Here is an 18,132-nt window from a genome sequence, read left to right as displayed (position 1 = left end):
TGAACAGCAGGTAATGGTGGGTGGTGTGGTGTGTGGATGACAGTGAGTGATGGATGTAAACATGCAGTGAGGCCGTGATGGACAGGAAGTGACATCTAGGGGTCAGAGGTCAGCACACACAAAGAAAAAAGGTCTTATTGAGTCAAAGGGATCTACTCAGCTTCTTTATGTCAACTTTCAGCCTGAAAACCATGAAGAACTCTCTGGAATTCATCAGGTTGGAGGATTATGTATGTACAGTATGTATGGTGACTAAATGAGATAAGATGAGATAAAACAGGAAATGTACGTATTCAGTCAGCTGCTCACATTACTACAGCATTCATTTCACAAGTAAAAAAGTCATGAGAAAATAGGAGAAATAAACTTACTAGAATATTTGCATTTTCTGAAGTAAATGTAAGTGAGGATGCAGGTGCTGGCCCTCGTTATTGAACACTGTATTAGCATTAGCCTAGCATTAACATTAGTATTACCCCGCATTAACATTAGCCTAGCATTAGCTAACTTTAGCATTAGCCTAACATTAGCATTAGCTAACATTTACCGTAGCCTAGCATTAGCTAACATTAACATTAATTAACATTAGTATTAGCATTTGCTACAATTAACCTTACAGTACCATTAACTTTTGATAGCATTAGCCTTGCATTAGCGTTAGCCTATCATTAGCCTTGCATTAGCAAAAGCCAAGTAATGACGTTAACTAGCATTAGCCTACCATTAGCATTTGCCTAGTATTATCATTAGCCAAGCATTAGCCTAACATTAGCATTAACCTAACATTAGTATTGGCCTACCATTAGCATTTGCCTAGTATTACCATTAGCCAAGAACTAGCCTAACATTAGCATTAGCCTAACATTAGTATTAGCCTAGCTCTTTCTAGCATTAATCTTGCATTAGCATTAACATTTGCTAACATTAGCATTAGCCTTGCATTAACATCAACCTATCATTAGCCTTGCATTAGCATTAGCCAAGTAATAGCATTAGTCTAACATTAGCATTTTCCTAGTATTAGCTTTAGCCAAGTAATAGCATTAGTCTAACATTAGCATTTCCTAGTATTAGCATTAGCCAATCATTAGCCTAGCATTACCTAGCATTAACATTAACCTAGCATTAGCTAACATTAGCATTTCCTAGTATTAGCATTAGCCAATCATTAGCCTAGCATTACCTAGCATTAACATTAACCTAGCATTAGCTAACATTATCATTAGCCTATTATTAGTATTAGCCTATCATTAGCATTTTCCTAGTATTAGCTTTAGCCTTGCATTAACATTAACCTTGCATTAGTATTAGCCTTGCAATAGCATTAGCCTGGTAATAGCATTAGCCTAGCACTAGCATTAGCCTCATGTTAACATTAGCATAGCATTAGTTGAACAGCTGAAGTTCAAAGGTGAAGCAGTGAAATCTTAAAATGCTGAAATTTCCAATCAAAATGAATGGGGAAATATTTGAACCAAAAAGTTTTGTAAAACAAAAAAGATTGATAAAAGTTACAAATCCCAAAAGTACAAGCAGCCTTGTGATGAATCTCTGACACATTTTGATATCTTAATTGTCAAAATCGGTCAAACGCTGAAGGAGTTGAGACGAGCCCAAATTATGTGACGGAAGAAAAAAACGATCTACAGATGAATCTAAAAAACCCCAGAAATACATGAAATAAAGAAGTTTCTGTTGTTGGAGGCAAAGGAGACACAACAGCAACACAAAAGCCTCGTTCAGGACGAAACAATTAAAGTTCAGTAACTTCAGATCTGCAGACGCTGAAAAAATCAACTAAAGAGAAATGAACTTTTGTTCCCTCAGGGAAAGATCGAGGAGAGCTCAGAGTTTCCACACAGCGTTCCTCCTCCTGTTCCTCCTCCAGTTGCTCCTCAGCAGCAACATCAGCAACATCAGCAGCATCAGCAGCAACAGCAGCAACAACAGCAACAACAGCAGCAACAACACCAACAGCAACAGCAACAACAACAGCAACAGGCGGCTCAGCACCATCACACACAGCTGATGCTCGCTGGCAGTCAGCTGGCAGGGGTAAGAACACACACACACACACACACACACACTAGTGAGACTATATTAAACTCCAGTTTCACAAGAGAATTTCAAAGTAAAAGCTTAGATAATGATGTTTTATGTGTTCAGTCAATATGAAGCTGATGATTTCAGCTTCTTTGGAGGTGATTAATGATGAGTTTTATTTTCTCTTTCTCATGAACAAACACCTGATCAATGTTCTTAGAGGAACCTAAAGATGGATGGATTTATGTCTTTGGCTTGTTTTGTTCTTTTACTGCTGACAGTATTTGAACCTGGGTTGACTCTTCCTCTTCCTCTTCCTCTTCCTCCCTCTCTTTCCTCCTCTTCTCGATCCTTCATTCTCATTTCTTCCTCCTTATCTTCTCCAACCTTTATTTTCCTCCTCGTCATCCTTTTTTCATTCTTTCTGCTAATTCTCCCATACCTCCTATCCTTTCTTCCTCTCCATCCTTCCGTCTTTTGCTTCTTCTTGCACTCCATCCTTCCTCTCCTTCCTCTCCTTCCTCCCCTCCTTATTCATTTTCTTCTTCCTCCCCTCCTCTCTTTCTCTCATTCTCTCTTTCCTCTCCCTCCTCTCCCTCCTTCCTTCTTCCTCTCATCCTTCTTTCTTTTTCTACTTCCTCTACTTCCACCTTTCTTTCTTTCCTCCTCTCTGTCCTTCCTTATTCTGCCTGATCCTTCCTGCTTCCTTTCTCCACCTTTCCTCTCCTTCTTCCTTCCTCCTCTCCTAACTTCCTCTCCTTCCTTCCTTCTTCATCTCCTTCTTGCACTCCTTCCTCTCCCTCTTTCCTCCTCTCCTTTCTCTCCTTCCTCCTCTTCCTCCTCTCCTCTCTTCTCCTCTTCCTCCTCTCCTCCCTTCTCCTCTCCTTCCTCTTCCTCCTCTTCCTCCTCTCCTCTCCTTCCTCCTCTTCCTTTCCTTCCTTCCTCCCTTCCTCCTCTCAGCTTGCAGCCCTCCTCCCAGCCCAGCAGCAGCTCCTCCTCCAACAGGCTCAGGCTCAGCTGTTAGCGGCGGCGGTCCAACAGTCCAACGCCGCTCACGCTGCTCACGCCGCTCACGCCGCCGCTCAGCAACAGGCCAATCAGCAGCAGCAGCAACTGCAGCAACAGCAATCCCAGATGCAACTGCAACAACCGATCAAACAGGAGCAAAGCGTGCAAGCCCCGCCTCCGCCGCAGCTCGCCCTATCGCAGCCTATCCAGCTCACAGCACAGGTGAGAGAGTAACATTGTAGGACATCCTCAGGTCTCAGAGTGAAGCATCAGGAAAACCTATAAACGGACTCATGACTCAGCAAAACCTCCGTCAAATCTAACGCCCTCACATGTAAAACCAAGCGCCGTCAAATTACACGCCTCAGCCTTCAAAATAAAAGTCATCAGACTCAACGACCTTAGGCATTGAAACACGACACATGGCCTTTTATTTTGAAGGAACCGAAAGTAAACATGGCGAAGTAAGTTGGAAAGCTGTTCTTTCATTTTATTTTTTAAAAAGTTAAGATATGTCAAATTATTGTTTGATTAATAAATACATAGTTAAATTAAACGTTGATAACAGCTTTCAACTGACTCCAAAGCAGCGCATTTTGATGACGTCACATGTATTTCCGTATGTGTATTTTGAAAGCTATGACTTTATTTATTTATCTTTTAAATGTTATGATATATCAACATTTAATGTGTGTTGTAGGACATCCAGCAGTTGCTGCAGCTCCAGCAGCTGGTTCTGATGCCAGGTCATCCTCTCCAGTCTCCAGCCCAGTTCCTCCTGTCTCAGCCCACACAGGCTCAGCAACAGCAGCAGCAGCAGGGTGGGTGTAGTGTTTTAACATACACACACACACACACACACACTGAATCTGTCCCCTGTCAGTTGTTTAAACGTCATCTTTTCTGCTCCACAGGTTTGCTCTCCTCATCTAATCTGATCCAGCTACCTCAGCAGAGCCCAGGAGGACTCCTGACGTCCCCCCCTCGCCTGGGACTCCAAGCACAGGTACGAACAACATTGTTTGTGTTGTTATTACTCCTTAGTGTGTGTGTGTGTGTGTGTGTGTGTGTGTGTGTGTGTGTGTGTGTGTGTGTGTGTGTGTGTGTGTGTGTGTGTGTGCGTGTGTGTGCGTGTGTGTGCGTGTGTGTGCGTGTGTGTGTGTGTGTGTGTGTGTGATCATCAAAACAACATCCTATTCCTGTAACAGGAAAACACTGAGCTTTGATCCAATTGGGTGTAACGGCTCAGCTGGTGAACATGTTTTCCTGTGACTGGTTTCTCACTGTGTTGTTAAATATAAGGACAAGTAAGCAGTGGTTCAGATCTAAGTATGAAGTCTCTGATCCTCATCACGTGTTCTCAGCCTTTATTTTTTAAGTTAACACAGGAATTCATTGTTAAGAAACTGGTGGTTTCCCTTCTATTGATACAATGGAAATAGTTTCAGAAAACTTTCTGTTTTCATATCTAAAAGTCTATTGAACTTATGATTTGAAATATGAAAATAAAAATATATTCAAAGTGTGTTTTTGGTTATTTTGTGTATTTTGCTTCAACTATTTTTTGTATTTTTGTTTTAGTTTTGTGTATTTTTGGAATCACTGTGTATTTTTCTGTACATTTTTCTTTCATTTTTTGTGTTTTTGTTCTAGTTTTGTGTGTTTTTGTTCTAGTTTTGTGTGTTTTTGTGATTGTTTTTTGTGTTTATGATCTAATTTTGTGTGTTTTTGATCTAGTTTTGTGTGTTTTTTTTCTAGTTTTGTGTTTTTTTGATCTAGTTTTGTGTTTATGTGATTGTTTTTGATCTAGTTTTGTGTGTTTTTTTTCTAGTTTTGTGTATTTTTGATCTACTTTTGTGTTTTTGTGATTGTTTTTGTGATTGTTTTTTGTGTTTTTGATCTAGTTTTGTGTGTTTTTGTTCTAGTTTTCTGTGTTTTTGATCTAGTTTTGTGTGTTTTTTTTCTAGTTTTGTGTTTTTTTGATCTAGTTTTGTGTTTATGTGATTGTTTTTGTGATTGTTTTTTGTGTTTTTGATCTAGTTTTGTGTGTTTTTGTTCTAGTTTTGTGTGTTTTTGAAGCCGTGTTGTGAACATAAAATATTAAAAGCACAGAGGAGGTGCAGGCATGTGGATGTTTATAGAAACTCAATGGGGAGAGGCGACTCAGGGAGTCACTGTGCGGTCTACGTTACAGCATCAAAAACGAGCAGCTCTGTAACAAAGAGAATTTATTTCTTTTCTGAAACCAAACAATGTGACATCAAGACTTTGAGCTTTAGGAAGTCCAATCATACATTAAATCTGTGAAATGTGCACATTTTGAGTTCTTCATGGTTCAAACCTTTTCCAAACACATCCTGAGTGTAAACACTGACGCTTGTGTCCTTGTGTGTTCCCAGACTTTACCGAGGGAGAAGACCGTAGATGCTGGTGGTGTCAGTAACGTCTCCATGGTGGCGTCTGGAAGCAGCGGCCTGGGCGTCGTCTCGTCTGCAGGAGCTTCGTCAGCGTCCGGCGGCTCCATGGTTTCCTCCGTAACTCCAGGCCTGACGGCCGGAGGCCACGCCCCTCACATGGGGGAGGAGCCTAGCGACCTGGAGGAGCTGGAGCAGTTCGCCCGAACCTTCAAACAGCGGCGGATCAAGCTGGGCTTCACTCAGGTGAGACAGATGATTGTACCAGGGATGGAATGACACAGATGATTGGTTAAAAAGTTACTGTCTGGTAAAAATGATAATGGCAAACACTTGGTATTGCTTGTGGTGTCCCCTAGGGCTCAGTATTGGGTCCCCAACTGTTTAAATTATAAACTAATCTTGTTTGCTGATGACACAAATGTATTCTACAGTAATAACAATTGTAATTAACTGTAAATATAAATAAAACAAAAGTATTAACATTATGAATCATCAATCTAGCTGTATTTTAAATACAAATCCACAATCATTGCTTATATTGCCAACATCTGAGCATGAGATAATAAATATTGTTAAAAAAGTGTAAAAGCAAACGATCCACAGACACAGTCGTGATATAGAAATGTCATCAATAAAGGATGTTACTGAAAGTATTGTGAAACCTCTTACATACATATATATATATATATATATATATATATATATATATGTATAATGTGTCGTTTAAAACAGGCTGTGTCCCAAACATTATTCTACTGTACAAAAATGATAATAAGCATAACTTTACATATTTTAGGCCGATTTTATTTCATGCTGCCACAATTTTCCAAAATTTCTAGAGTAGAATAAACAATAAATTAAGCTCAATATTGTTTAAGAGCTAAAAGGACCAATGGCATTAATCGAAGCATTTATTACATCACTGAATACACTACAGAATTATGGAACTTGTGGTGTCCCCCAGGGCTCAGTATTGGGTCCCCAACTGTTCAGTATATACTGTATATTAATGATTTATTCAATGTATCTAAATGACTAAAACTAACCTTGTTTGCTGATAACACAAATATGTTCTATAGTAGTAACAATTATAATGAACTTAATGAATACAGTTCACAAAACTTTTAGAAAAGCTCTTTAATTCTCATTCAGACAGATTTCTAGAAAAACATAAAACAATAAATGAAGCTCATTATGGTTTTAGAGCTAAAAGAACCACATCAATGGCATTAATAGAAGCAATAACAATTTCATAAATAAAGTATTAAATCAGAAGAATGGCTGAGAATTGGTTAAAATTATTATTATTATATTTGTTCATTTTCTCTCCTGTGGTTTCCTTGTACACAAATACTTTTAGTTCTTGTAGTTTTTCTTTGTTCCTGTTCTAAACAAACAAACAAATGATGTTGCGTAAAATGCTTCTCTGCACTCAGGGCGATGTGGGCGTGGCCATGGGGAAGCTGTACGGCAACGACTTCAGCCAGACGACCATCTCCCGCTTCGAGGCGCTGAACCTCAGCTTTAAAAACATGTGTAAACTGAAGCCTCTGCTGGAGAAGTGGCTGAGTGACGCAGGTAGAGCCTCACACACACACACACACACACACACACACACACCATGTCAGCGGTGTCACCTTCCCTACGCTCTGGTCCTCAGAAACCATGGCGGTGGACAGCATGCTGCCCAGCCCCTCCTCCATCTCCTCCCCCATGATGGGTCTGGAGGGTCTGCCTGGACGACGCAGGAAGAAACGAACCAGCATAGAAACCAACGTACGAGTCATGCTGGAACGCAACTTCAGCACGGTGAGGATGAGATTAGAACTCTATACAAGATGTATGACCTGGAATCAACGGGATCAATAAATGAATTCATGACTTTTTAAATCACAAAGAAAGTCATGGATATATTAATACATAGATAGATAAAACAATAGCTAGATAGATAGATTAATTAAAAATAGATTGATAGATAAATAAATAAAAATGGCTTGATAAATACATGAATAAATAGATGATAGAAAGATAAATACATTGAATAATTATTGAATAATATAGATAGCTAAACAAATAATAGATAGATAGATAAATACATTAATAGCTAAATAGATAGATACATAGATTAAGTAATAAGTAAATAAATAAAAGGATTATTATTCAGTAAATAATCAAGCAAGCAAATTAATAAATAATGCTAATTAACTAAATAAATAACTCATTGACAATACATAAATAATTTACCGCTGGATAAGAACATGAATTAACACATATTACTTTATTTATTTATTTATGATTAAATATAGAAAATAGTAAAACTATATCAAAAGTATACAAGATAAAAATAGTAGACATAAAATTACTGAATATTTGAAATAAAGATCATATTTTCATAATAAAAGAATATCTAAGAATAGTTCAATTTGAGTATTTTAATTTTAAAGAGCAACAAAAAACAAATACACAGTGGTAATAAAATGCAGGATTTTAAGGATATTTTTAAATCATTAATGTTTATGATTTTATGACAAGTTTGAGAAAAAACTTGAATTTTGGACAATAAAAAAAGATCGGAAAACTATATAATATTACATAATAATAGAGTAATCTTCTGTAAACATCCACATTTATATGATATATATTATACTAATAATATACACTGAGTTATTGATGAGTGAATTATTAACTGGACGTTTTCTCTTCTCCTGCTCAGAACCAAAAGCCTACCTCTGAGGAGATCCTGCTGATGGCTGAGCAGCTGAACATGGAGAAGGAGGTGATCCGTGTTTGGTTCTGTAACCGTCGACAGAAAGAGAAACGCATCAACCCGTCCAGCAGCAGCACCCCCCCTCTACCCAGCCAGAGCTCGCCTGTGGTGACGCACAAAGCCCCCTGTTACAGCCCTCACATGGTACTTTAGTCTCATTATTACGTAACATCCATACAAGAAAATACTAATAAAAACATAACTGTTCTATTCATTTATAGGTGGGAAAATATATTTTAACATCATTTAAAGTCATTTACCTCAGTTTCTAAATTTCCGCTTAATTCCCATAAGTTATCCCCCGTTAAAGTTTGTATTTTTGAATATTCCCAAAATTTCCAAGCTGAAATTCCTCCATTTCCAGATCTTGCTGATCTTTTTTCCAAAGAGAGTGTCAGAAACGCCTCTAAACGTCCTCCTTCAGACACAATAAACCAGTGTTTTTCAACTTTTGGGTCGGGATCCCATTTGGGGTTGCCTGGAATTAAAATGAGGTCCACTGAAATGTCTAGTAATTGGTAAAAACAAAAAAAACTAAGGTAACAACGGATTAATTATGATTATTTTTCAAATACATATCACACACAATAAATATCAAGTAACTGTATTCTATACTTAACTTTCTCAAATATAAATCTAGTTCTGATGTCACTTTGTTACTAATCCTATTTTTAACACACTTTAAATAAACTGATCAAAAAGTAAAAAAAATAAAAACATTTATGGGATCAGACATTTGTGATATAAAAAATAGGGTTCGGAAACCTCTGCAATAAACCCAACCTGGCAACGCAGCTATCTTTCCTCTTCGTGTTGTGACGTCCCTCAAGTTTTATTTTGAAAGTAACCAGTGTGTGTAAATATGTGAGGAAGTGTTGTGGTTTCTCTCCTCAGATATCCAGTCACGGTCTGTCCCAGGTCACCACCAGCCTCAGCACCACAGGTCAGTCCAGTATCACTACATTATTCACGGAGACAAACATGAAAAACTCTTTCATTTCACCTCTTTATGATTTATGGAGCCACACTTCACAGACGAGCTGACAGGAAACAAACACTGTGAACAATTTATGAGTCTGGACCTCAGTTTGTCAGTGAAATGATTCAAATCAGATAGAAATATTAGAAGTTTTCACACTCCAGTCCAATAGGTGGCACTAATTCCTCTGAAGATGGTTAACGACCCAGATTTAAGGTGTTACATTTCTACTATTACAGCATTAATACAGGACATTTTTTGTCATTTTTTATGTTTTTTGTTGTGTTTGTGTATTTTTGTAGTAATTTTGTGTGTTCTTGGAGTAATGTTTGTATTATTTTTCTGTATTTGTGTGTTTTATGTTATTTTTCTGTTGCTTTGTGTATATTTGGGTTTTAGTTTTTGTTTTGTTTTTTGTATTTTTGTTGTCATCTTGTGTGTTTGCAGTACTTTTGTGTATATTTGTTGTGGTTTTGTATTATTTTTCTGTGTTTTTGTTGTTTTAGGTTTTTTTCTGCTATTTTGTTGATTTTGGAGTTCATTTCCTGTTGTTTTCTGTCTGACTTTGTTGTGGTTTTGCATATTTTTTGCATATTTTTCTCTCATTTTGTGTGTTTTTGGAGTTGATTTGTTTTGTTTCTGTGTTTTTAAGGAGCCATTTTTGTGTATAATTAATGTTGTTTTGTATATTTTTCTGTTTTTTCTGCATGTTTTGTGTGTTTTTGAAGTAAATTTTGTGTATTTTTTGTTCATTGTCTATATGTTTGGCGTCATTTTGTGCGTTTACTTTTACACAAAATTAGAACGAGGGCTGCACGTAGCCTATATCAGCGTAGTTTCATACACAACATCTACCTGATAAATATGTCAAATCTTCAAAGTGATTATTTGTAAAATGAACCACATCATCATCATCTCTGCTTCTTCCTCTCAGGCACTGGCTCGTCACCCTCAGCCTCCGGCCCCATGACCCCGGTCAGCTCAGCAGCCATTTCTTCTTCTGTGTCTCCGCCTCCTCACAGCACAGCAAGCCCCGCCCCTTCCGGCCTTGGGACCCCCGGGCTCAGCACTGGGTGAGTTTGTTCTCCTGGTAGAACCTTAAAGACCGATAAAGAGTTTTCTCCTGCTGGAGAACATTTCACCTTTAATGTTGAGATGTTGGTGAATCTGAGCAGGAGTATTTTTATTAACCTTATCAGTGCACCAGCAGGGCTGTAAACACACCCAAAAACCACTAACCAGTGCTAGTTCTAAGCATTTTACCCCCCTGAGTAAGATTTAAGGTGGGACCCCTTTTCATCACCTTAAATTCCACTTCCAATCCAAAGCTAAAAATAATACTCATAGATTAATAGATAAAAATACATTTTAGTAATCGTTTACACCACTTGTGTACATGCTACACTTATCTTAGCCTATGACAGACATGGCTCAAAAAACAGCAAAAATACACAGATTTTTTAGTAAATTGCAAAAAATTGCACAAAAGGAAAACAAAAATACAGAAACATATTCTGAAAACACATAAGATAACTACAAATGTACACAAAAGTAACAGAAAATAGAACAAAATAAGAACAAAAATAACATCATAACATGAAAAAAGTGACAAAAACATCAAGAATGACCCAAAAATATACAAAGCGACAACAAAAATACACAAAATTACTCCAAAAATGACTTCAGTAACACATTAAACAAACACAAACACACAAAATGAGAGAAAAATATACATTGCGACAACAAAAATACACAAAATGACACCAAAAAAACCAAAAAAATCAACATAATTACTTCATTAACGCACAAAACAAACTCAAAAACACACCAAATGTGTGGAAAATATACAAAATGACAACAAAAATATACAAAGAACCACAAAAACAGTCTAAACCCTTTATTGGTCCCTGGATTAATTGTCAGAATGCTAATTTAATCTCAGGTAACCACAGTCACCACAACATTCCCACTGCAGGAAGTGATCGAGACCCCGCGTGAAGTCGTTCAATACGAGTAGAAACTTTAAGAACCTGCTGAGTAGAATCAGACTGATGTGTGTGTGTGTGTGTTTTTTGTATTTCAGGAACACAATGATGGGAGTCAGCACAGGGATGAACCAGGCCCTCATCAGCAGCAATCCCCTGGCTACCATGCAAGGTGTGTGCATGTGTGTGTGCGTGTGTGTGCGTGTGTGTGCGTGTGTGTGTGCGTGTGTGTGCGTGTGTGTACCTGATACTTTCTCATTTATCCGAGTGAATCTCCCTGAAAAGCTTCTAAAGACGTTTTGCCGACAGCGTTCCGCCCCTCACTCTTCATCCTCTGCTTAAACTTTTTCCAACACTGAAAGATTCAATTATATTTTCCTACAATAGGCTGTGATTCTCCTTCAGTCACAGCAGGAACGCCTTGTGGCAAAGCTTACAGTAAACAATCCCTCCTCCTGCACATCAGGCCTCAGGATGAAAAATACTAAATTCAGCCTTTTTTCTTTAAATCAATTAAAGCGCTCGGCTTCTAGTCCCTCATTTTATACAAAGCGTTGCACACTTTCACATCCTTTCACATCCTTTTAGGACCCTGTGCTGATGAGGAGGAAACAGTCTGTTAAGGAAAGTGCAGATGTGGCTCTGATGGAGGATTTCAGGGTTCTTTTTTTGTCCTCTGGGGCCACCAACACCAACATTTACACCCGTTAACGGTGTTTACTCTCACTCACTGAAAGTCAATAGTTTGCAGCCTTTTTGTCGCTTTGGTTGTGTGAATATTTCTCTGTTTAGATGCTTTCTTACAGCAGAAAACTGAACAAAACCGATTTCTCAGTAATTATGTGAATTTTTTTATCGTCATCTTGTTTATTTTTGTTGTTTATTTGTTTTTATTTTTGTTGTCGTCTCGTGTGCCTTTGGAGCAATTTTGTTGTCATTTTGTGTGTGTGAAAAAAATTTCTTTTGTAACACTTTTATGTGGGTTTTTTTTAATATTTTTTTGTATATTTGAAGTTGTCTTGTGTAATTAAAAAAAAAAATGTGTATTTTTGTTGCTGTTTTGTGTGTTTATGGAGTCAAACTTTATTGTGTGTATTTTTCTTGATGATTTGTATTTTTTTCCTTTTTTTGTCGACATTTTTGTGGGGTGATCATTTTTTTAATATTTTGTGTCATTTTGTGTGTTTGGGGAGATTTTGTGTATTTTTGTTGCCGTTTTGTCTGTTTATGGACTTTGAATTTATTGTGTGTATTTTTATTTGATGTTGTTTCTTTTTGGAGTCAATTTGTGTATTTTTCTTGTTGATTTGTATTTTATTTTTATTTTTTGTTTTGTTAACATTTTTTTGTGTTTTTTAAATCATTTTTGTATATTTGTAGTTATCATAATTTTGTATATTTTTGTATCATTTTGTAATTCTATCACTTCCTGTCATCTGTTTGCTGTAATTCTCTCACTTCCTGTCGTCTGTTTGCTGTAATTCTGTCATTTCCTGTCGTCTGTTTGCTGTAATTCTGTCACTTCCTGTCGTCTGTTTGCTGTAATTCTGTCATTTCCTGTCGTCTGTTTGCTGTAATTCTGTCACTTCCTGTCATCTGTTTGCTGTAATTCTGTCACTTCCTGTTTTCTGTTTGCTGTAATTCTGTCACTTCCTGTCATCTGTTTGCTGTAATTCTGTCACTTCCTGTCGTCTGTTTGCTGTAATTCTGTCACTTCCTGTCGTCTGTTTGCTGTAATTCTGTCACTTCCTGTCGTCTGTTTGCTGTAATTCTGTCACTTCCTGTTGTCTGTGCAGCGCTAGCAGCTGGCGGCGCTCAGCTCAACATCTCCGCTCTGGAAGGTGGAGCAGGTCACATGCTTCTGGGTGCACCCGGAGGCCCCGCCTCCCTCCGTCCATCCCTCTTCCTGAACCGCCCCACTCTCCTCCCCATGGTAACCGGCTCCATGGCGACAGCATCCACGCAGGCCATGGGATTGGTCAGCAGCAGCAGCGGGGGCGGAGTCAGCATCATGGGCATTCCGAGGCCGTCATATTCCCAGACTCCGCCCACCGGCACCAGCAGCTTGATGAGCCCGGATGACTCCGCCTCTCCCTGTTCAAGCCCCGCCTCCTTCTGCTCCTTCAGCGAAGCCTCGCCGCCGCCTCTGGGCGGGACGATGGCCGAGTGACGTCCAATCAGAGGAGGACGTTACTGAGGAGGAGGGGGAGGAGGAAGAGGAGGAGGAGGAGCATCATGGGAGCGTTAGAAATCCAAATTTTACAACCTCGCCTTTCAACCAAAGCCATCTCTCGTCTGATCCATCCCTCACTCAGTCTCTCTCTGCATCTCCTCGCCGGAAGTCCTCTGAAGCCAAAAAATATACTCGGACGGACGCGAGGAGGAAGCGCGGAGAGAGAGCCGGAGGATGGAGAGGATGGAGAGAACCGCAGAACGAAGGGAGGGACCTGAAACCAAATAAGTGACTAACTACAGCTGGAGAGGAACGTGAGCCAATGAGGGCAGGGATGAGAACTGGAACTGTGTGTGACCAACCAATGGGAGGCCAGAACAGACTTGTTTGACAAGCGCCGAGAGGGAAGAAAAAGAAGAAGAAACACACACGCGTACAAAGATTTAAAACCAAAATCTCCAAATACCAAAAACTGAAAACCAAAAAAAAACCAACAAACGGAGAGAAAAGCTTTAGCTGAAAAAGACTTTTTATTCATCCTGATCCGAGCGGGATCAGCTCATCCCAAACATCTGATTCTATTCTTTTTATTCTACTGTACCTACTACCTCTGACCTCACCGCCAACAAACCAGTTAGCCTAGCACGGGTGGCGTTGGTTTTCCTGTGCTGGGAGCAGCAGACGGGTGGGGTTTAACGCTACCATTACGTTAAAAAAAGAGCTTTTTAAACTTTTTCTACATCTTCGGATTCAGTGAAACTTTTAAGACCCCTCCAACTCTCACAGATGGTTCAGTCCATCTTTAAAAGCCTTACTCCATGTGTCAAACTCGAGGCCCGAGGCCCAAATGCGGCCCTTTGGAGCATCCAATGCGGCCTGCAGGAGAAAGTTAAAAAAAGAGACAGAAAAACATGAATCATTGTGTAAATGAAACTCATCAATATTTCCACGATTGCAGTCAATGTTAAACAGTTGAAAAAACTCAAAATTCTTACAAAATCCTTCAGTTTTCCTCAAACTATGACACAATATTTTTTCTTAATTAAATAGAAACTAGCCACAACATCTAGGTAATGTAAAGTGTAGATTCTATTGGGACTGATATCTGTCACTTATTGCTTATTGGATATTGTTGGTTTCTTACATATATTGTATTTTATATATATATATGTGTAGAGGTGCAAACTAGGGCAAAACACTGTTCAAATTAGTCATTTTCCCACTTTAGATCAAACAGCTCCGTATTTGGCCCCTGAACTAAAATTAGTTTTACACCCCTGCCTTACACTATCAGTTTTTAACCGTTTTTTTATGTAATTATTTAAATACTTCCTTTAATTAATCTATTTTTTTTTATGTAGGAGGAATTAATTTATCGTTTTCCTGCAAACAGGAAAAGAAAAGTTGGAGGGTTTGTTTGTTTTTACACCTCTACAGGGCTGCTGAGTTCCTGAATATTTTTATTACTGCGGAAAAACCAAATGTGTGAACACAGTAGCTTATGAGCTTCTGTGTTCACCCCCCTCCAACTAACACAGATGGTTCAGTCCATCTTTAACACCCTTAAACTCTCTGTTTTTGACCGTTTTCCATGTAATTTATTATCTAAACACTTCCTTTTTTATAAAAGTAAATAAATAATTATTATGTTTTTGTTACTTTTTTTAAATGAATCATCTCTATTTGCAAACCGCTCAATAAATATTTCCCTTTTTTCATTTAAAAGCAATTGATTTATATTTTTCCTGCAAACAGGAAAGGAAAAGTAAGAACAAATGTGTGAATGCAGAAGCTTATTAATTATCTAAATAATCATCTCTTATTGTAAACCACTCAATAAGTCTTTGCCTTTTTTCCATTTAGGAGCAATTCATTTATCGTTTGGAAAAGTTGGAGGGTTTGTTTCATTTTTCACACGTCTACAGGGCTGATGAGTTCCTGAATATTTTTGTTAATGCAGAAAAAACAGATGCGAATGCAGAAGTTAATGAGAAGGAAAACTCCACCCGTCTGGTGCGTTATTAGCTGTAAAACAAGCACACGTTTGGGAAAAAAAAGTGGTTAGTTGGACTTAAAATGGTGCGTTTGCTTTAGTTTTTGTTTGTATTAAGTGGAGCTTAGTCTGATTTTCACTTTTAAATATTTACATCATCATCATCATCATCATCAGTGTTACTCAAACCAAAGCAAGAACGCTCCCGTCGGTCTTTGAACTGCCTACAAAAAGAAAGCGGATTCAGACTCTCCTGAGATTTTCCACTTTGATTTATCATCATCCTTCAAAAAAAAACAAAAACACCATCATCACCATCATCATCATCATCATCATCACCATCATCATCATCACACCATCTCCCAGACTGCCCATCCACCAGCAGACAGTCACTCTATGGAAACCAAAGCATCGCCTCTGGCGCCGACGTCTCCGGATTCGCTCGGGAGACGCGTGTCCAGACAAAACCTCAGCAGTGTCAAAGAAAAACACACACACACACACACACACAGACACACACACACATACACTCCGAGCATAAAACAGACCAAAAAACAGAAAAAAAGAACAAAGGAATTAGGTGAAGCAACCGGCGTTCCCTTTACTGCCCCCAAACCCCTGCCCTCCATCCTCCCTCCCATCTGCCCTCTGCTTTGTCTCCAAAGATCTGATCAAAGGGCCAAAAGAAACCAGAGAAGAAGAAGAAGAAGCTCAGGAGCCAAAGGTATAAAGAGCTGCGGGGGGAAAAGAAGAAGAAGAAAAAGAGCGGGAGGAGGAGGAAGAGGAGGAGGGCTGGAAGCAGTGGACCAAAAAAAAAAACCAAAAAATAACCAAAAACCCAAAGCTACTACTGCTACTAGTTACTGTATGTATGAGTGACTGAACTGTCTCTAAACCAAATACAAAGAAAGAAGGGAGGAGGGGCCAAGTCTGTCCGTCTGTCCGTCTTTAACTGTGATTGCTGTTCTCTAACCACGGACAGAAGCCCCGCCCCTCCTTCCCTCCGCCGTCCTCGGCTTCATTCTTTCTTTCTCACGGATGGATAAATTAAGAAGTAACCTCAACCAACTGACTGAGAATATATATATTTTTCTTTTTTTTTTCCATGGTTGTGTCTGTTACCGATTGTACGGATTCGTCTCATTGCTTTCTACTTATTAAGCGGCGTGGGAAGGAAGAAGGTGGGGGGGAGGGTGGGTTTCATATCTTCTCGTCTCTTTGGTTGTTGCTCTGGGTTTTTTTTTTTAAAAGAAAACGTTTCTTTCATGGTTTCATGGTTTAACTGTGAAAATGTAGCTTCCAGTGTTTCTAAAAACGAGGCAGAAAGTCGTTAAAAAGAAGAAAAAGCCAAACCTGAAAACCAAAAGCGAAACTTTTTGTTAGACGTACAACCAAATAGAACAACCAAAACCAATGCACAACTAGTGTGAGTGCACGTGTGCGTGAGTGAGTGTGTGTGTGTGTGTGTAAGTGTGTAAAGTCTTTTTCATAACAAACCAAACGACATCAGTGAGTGCTTTTTTTAAAGTCAGAGAAAAGCCAAAAAAAGAGTTTTTCCAATCACACGGATCAGTTTACGCTTCATTCATTCACTTTCTGAAATGTTTAAAAATACCCAATTTTTTGATAGATTTATCAATAACTTAATTACACTGTATTTTATTCTAATTTATTTAAAAACAACAAACAACTGTTTTTCTTAGTTGTGACCAAAAACTGATGGGGGAAATATAGCAATGATTGTTTGCAGATTACAAGATTCCACATGCTGCATCATATTCCGTATCATCTTTCAGGAATTATTTCTAATTTCTGTTTAATATGGCATTGAATGGTGAAGGTCTTTCCACTAAAGGTAACGGAGTGGAATGGACAATATGAAAGTTAGTCACAGCCATCACACACTGAGCTACAACTTAATGGTTCCTGTTCTAATAACTCATGTCCTTTATTGCCTTTACAAAAATTGACATCAAAAAGTTGTTCTGGGGTTTCCATGGATACGGTTGATGAAAACGGAGTGGAAAGGAAAAGTGATGAAAATCATCAATTGAATCTAGCGGAACAAGAAAACAAGGATTTTTCTGCATTATTAGTCAATACACACACAATATTTTAATTGGTCATTTTTTTTCTCGAAAACAATATGTTAAAAAGTATCGAACCCAGACATGTTTTTTTCCCAAAAGTTTCCCTGATGGAAATGTTGCTCATATAATAAAGCTTTGTCCTAATTTAGTTTAATAGGTTTGATTCGATATATATCGCAATTGTGATTTAATGTGATTCGATAGTAACGATTATTGTGATTTTAATTTTCTTTTTTTTTCTTTTATCCAAAAACAAAAGTTGAATTGTACACTTCTAGAAAAAAATAGTTCTGGGCAGAAATATAGATTTTTAATTTTGTGATCAACTGTTTCTGACTATCTGGTTTTCACTAACAAAGCGCTTAAATCCATGTTTTTGGGGGTCAGGCGAAGGCGTGGCACTTGACTCACCGGAGAGTTTGTTGATTGGATTACGCAACTGTAGTTGGACTTTATCCACCAAATGGAAACTCTTCCAAAAAGGCTTCTCAAATGCTTTTAAATTACATTTAAAAAAGACTTGCATGAAATGAGAAAAGAAACAAACAAGAAATTCTGTTTTTAAGTCCAAAATGCTAACTTACAGGAACTTTAAACATGCATAATCGAGATATCGGGCACTTTAGATTACTTCACCCCTTTTGTCCCATTGTTTATCTGATTCTGTAATTGTTGTA

At 38.3% G+C, this 18,132-nt stretch overlaps 1 protein-coding gene across 1 annotated transcript in view; it reads left to right on the top strand.

Moving 5' to 3' along the window:
- The window catches only part of LOC114472319 (POU domain, class 2, transcription factor 1-like), an 84,279-nt gene extending 70,910 nt beyond the window's left edge, over positions 1-13,369 (top strand). Inside the window, exons 5-16 of the mRNA XM_028461532.1 lie at positions 1,828-2,055; positions 3,004-3,273; positions 3,752-3,872; positions 3,966-4,057; positions 5,451-5,711; positions 6,905-7,046; positions 7,129-7,277; positions 8,182-8,379; positions 9,130-9,178; positions 10,149-10,287; positions 11,298-11,371; positions 12,996-13,369. Of these exons, the coding sequence (XP_028317333.1) occupies positions 1,828-2,055; positions 3,004-3,273; positions 3,752-3,872; positions 3,966-4,057; positions 5,451-5,711; positions 6,905-7,046; positions 7,129-7,277; positions 8,182-8,379; positions 9,130-9,178; positions 10,149-10,287; positions 11,298-11,371; positions 12,996-13,369 (2,097 nt within the window). The remainder of the gene's footprint in view (positions 1-1,827; positions 2,056-3,003; positions 3,274-3,751; positions 3,873-3,965; positions 4,058-5,450; positions 5,712-6,904; positions 7,047-7,128; positions 7,278-8,181; positions 8,380-9,129; positions 9,179-10,148; positions 10,288-11,297; positions 11,372-12,995) is intronic.
- Positions 13,370-18,132: the final 4,763 nt, after the last annotated feature.

The sequence above is a fragment of the Gouania willdenowi genome, chromosome 11, assembly GCF_900634775.1.
Source record: "Gouania willdenowi chromosome 11, fGouWil2.1, whole genome shotgun sequence".
NCBI classification, from domain to species: domain Eukaryota; kingdom Metazoa; phylum Chordata; class Actinopteri; order Blenniiformes; family Gobiesocidae; genus Gouania; species Gouania willdenowi.
The sequence above is the reverse complement of the archived record's forward strand: the minus strand, read 5'-3'. Positions and strand labels throughout refer to the sequence as shown.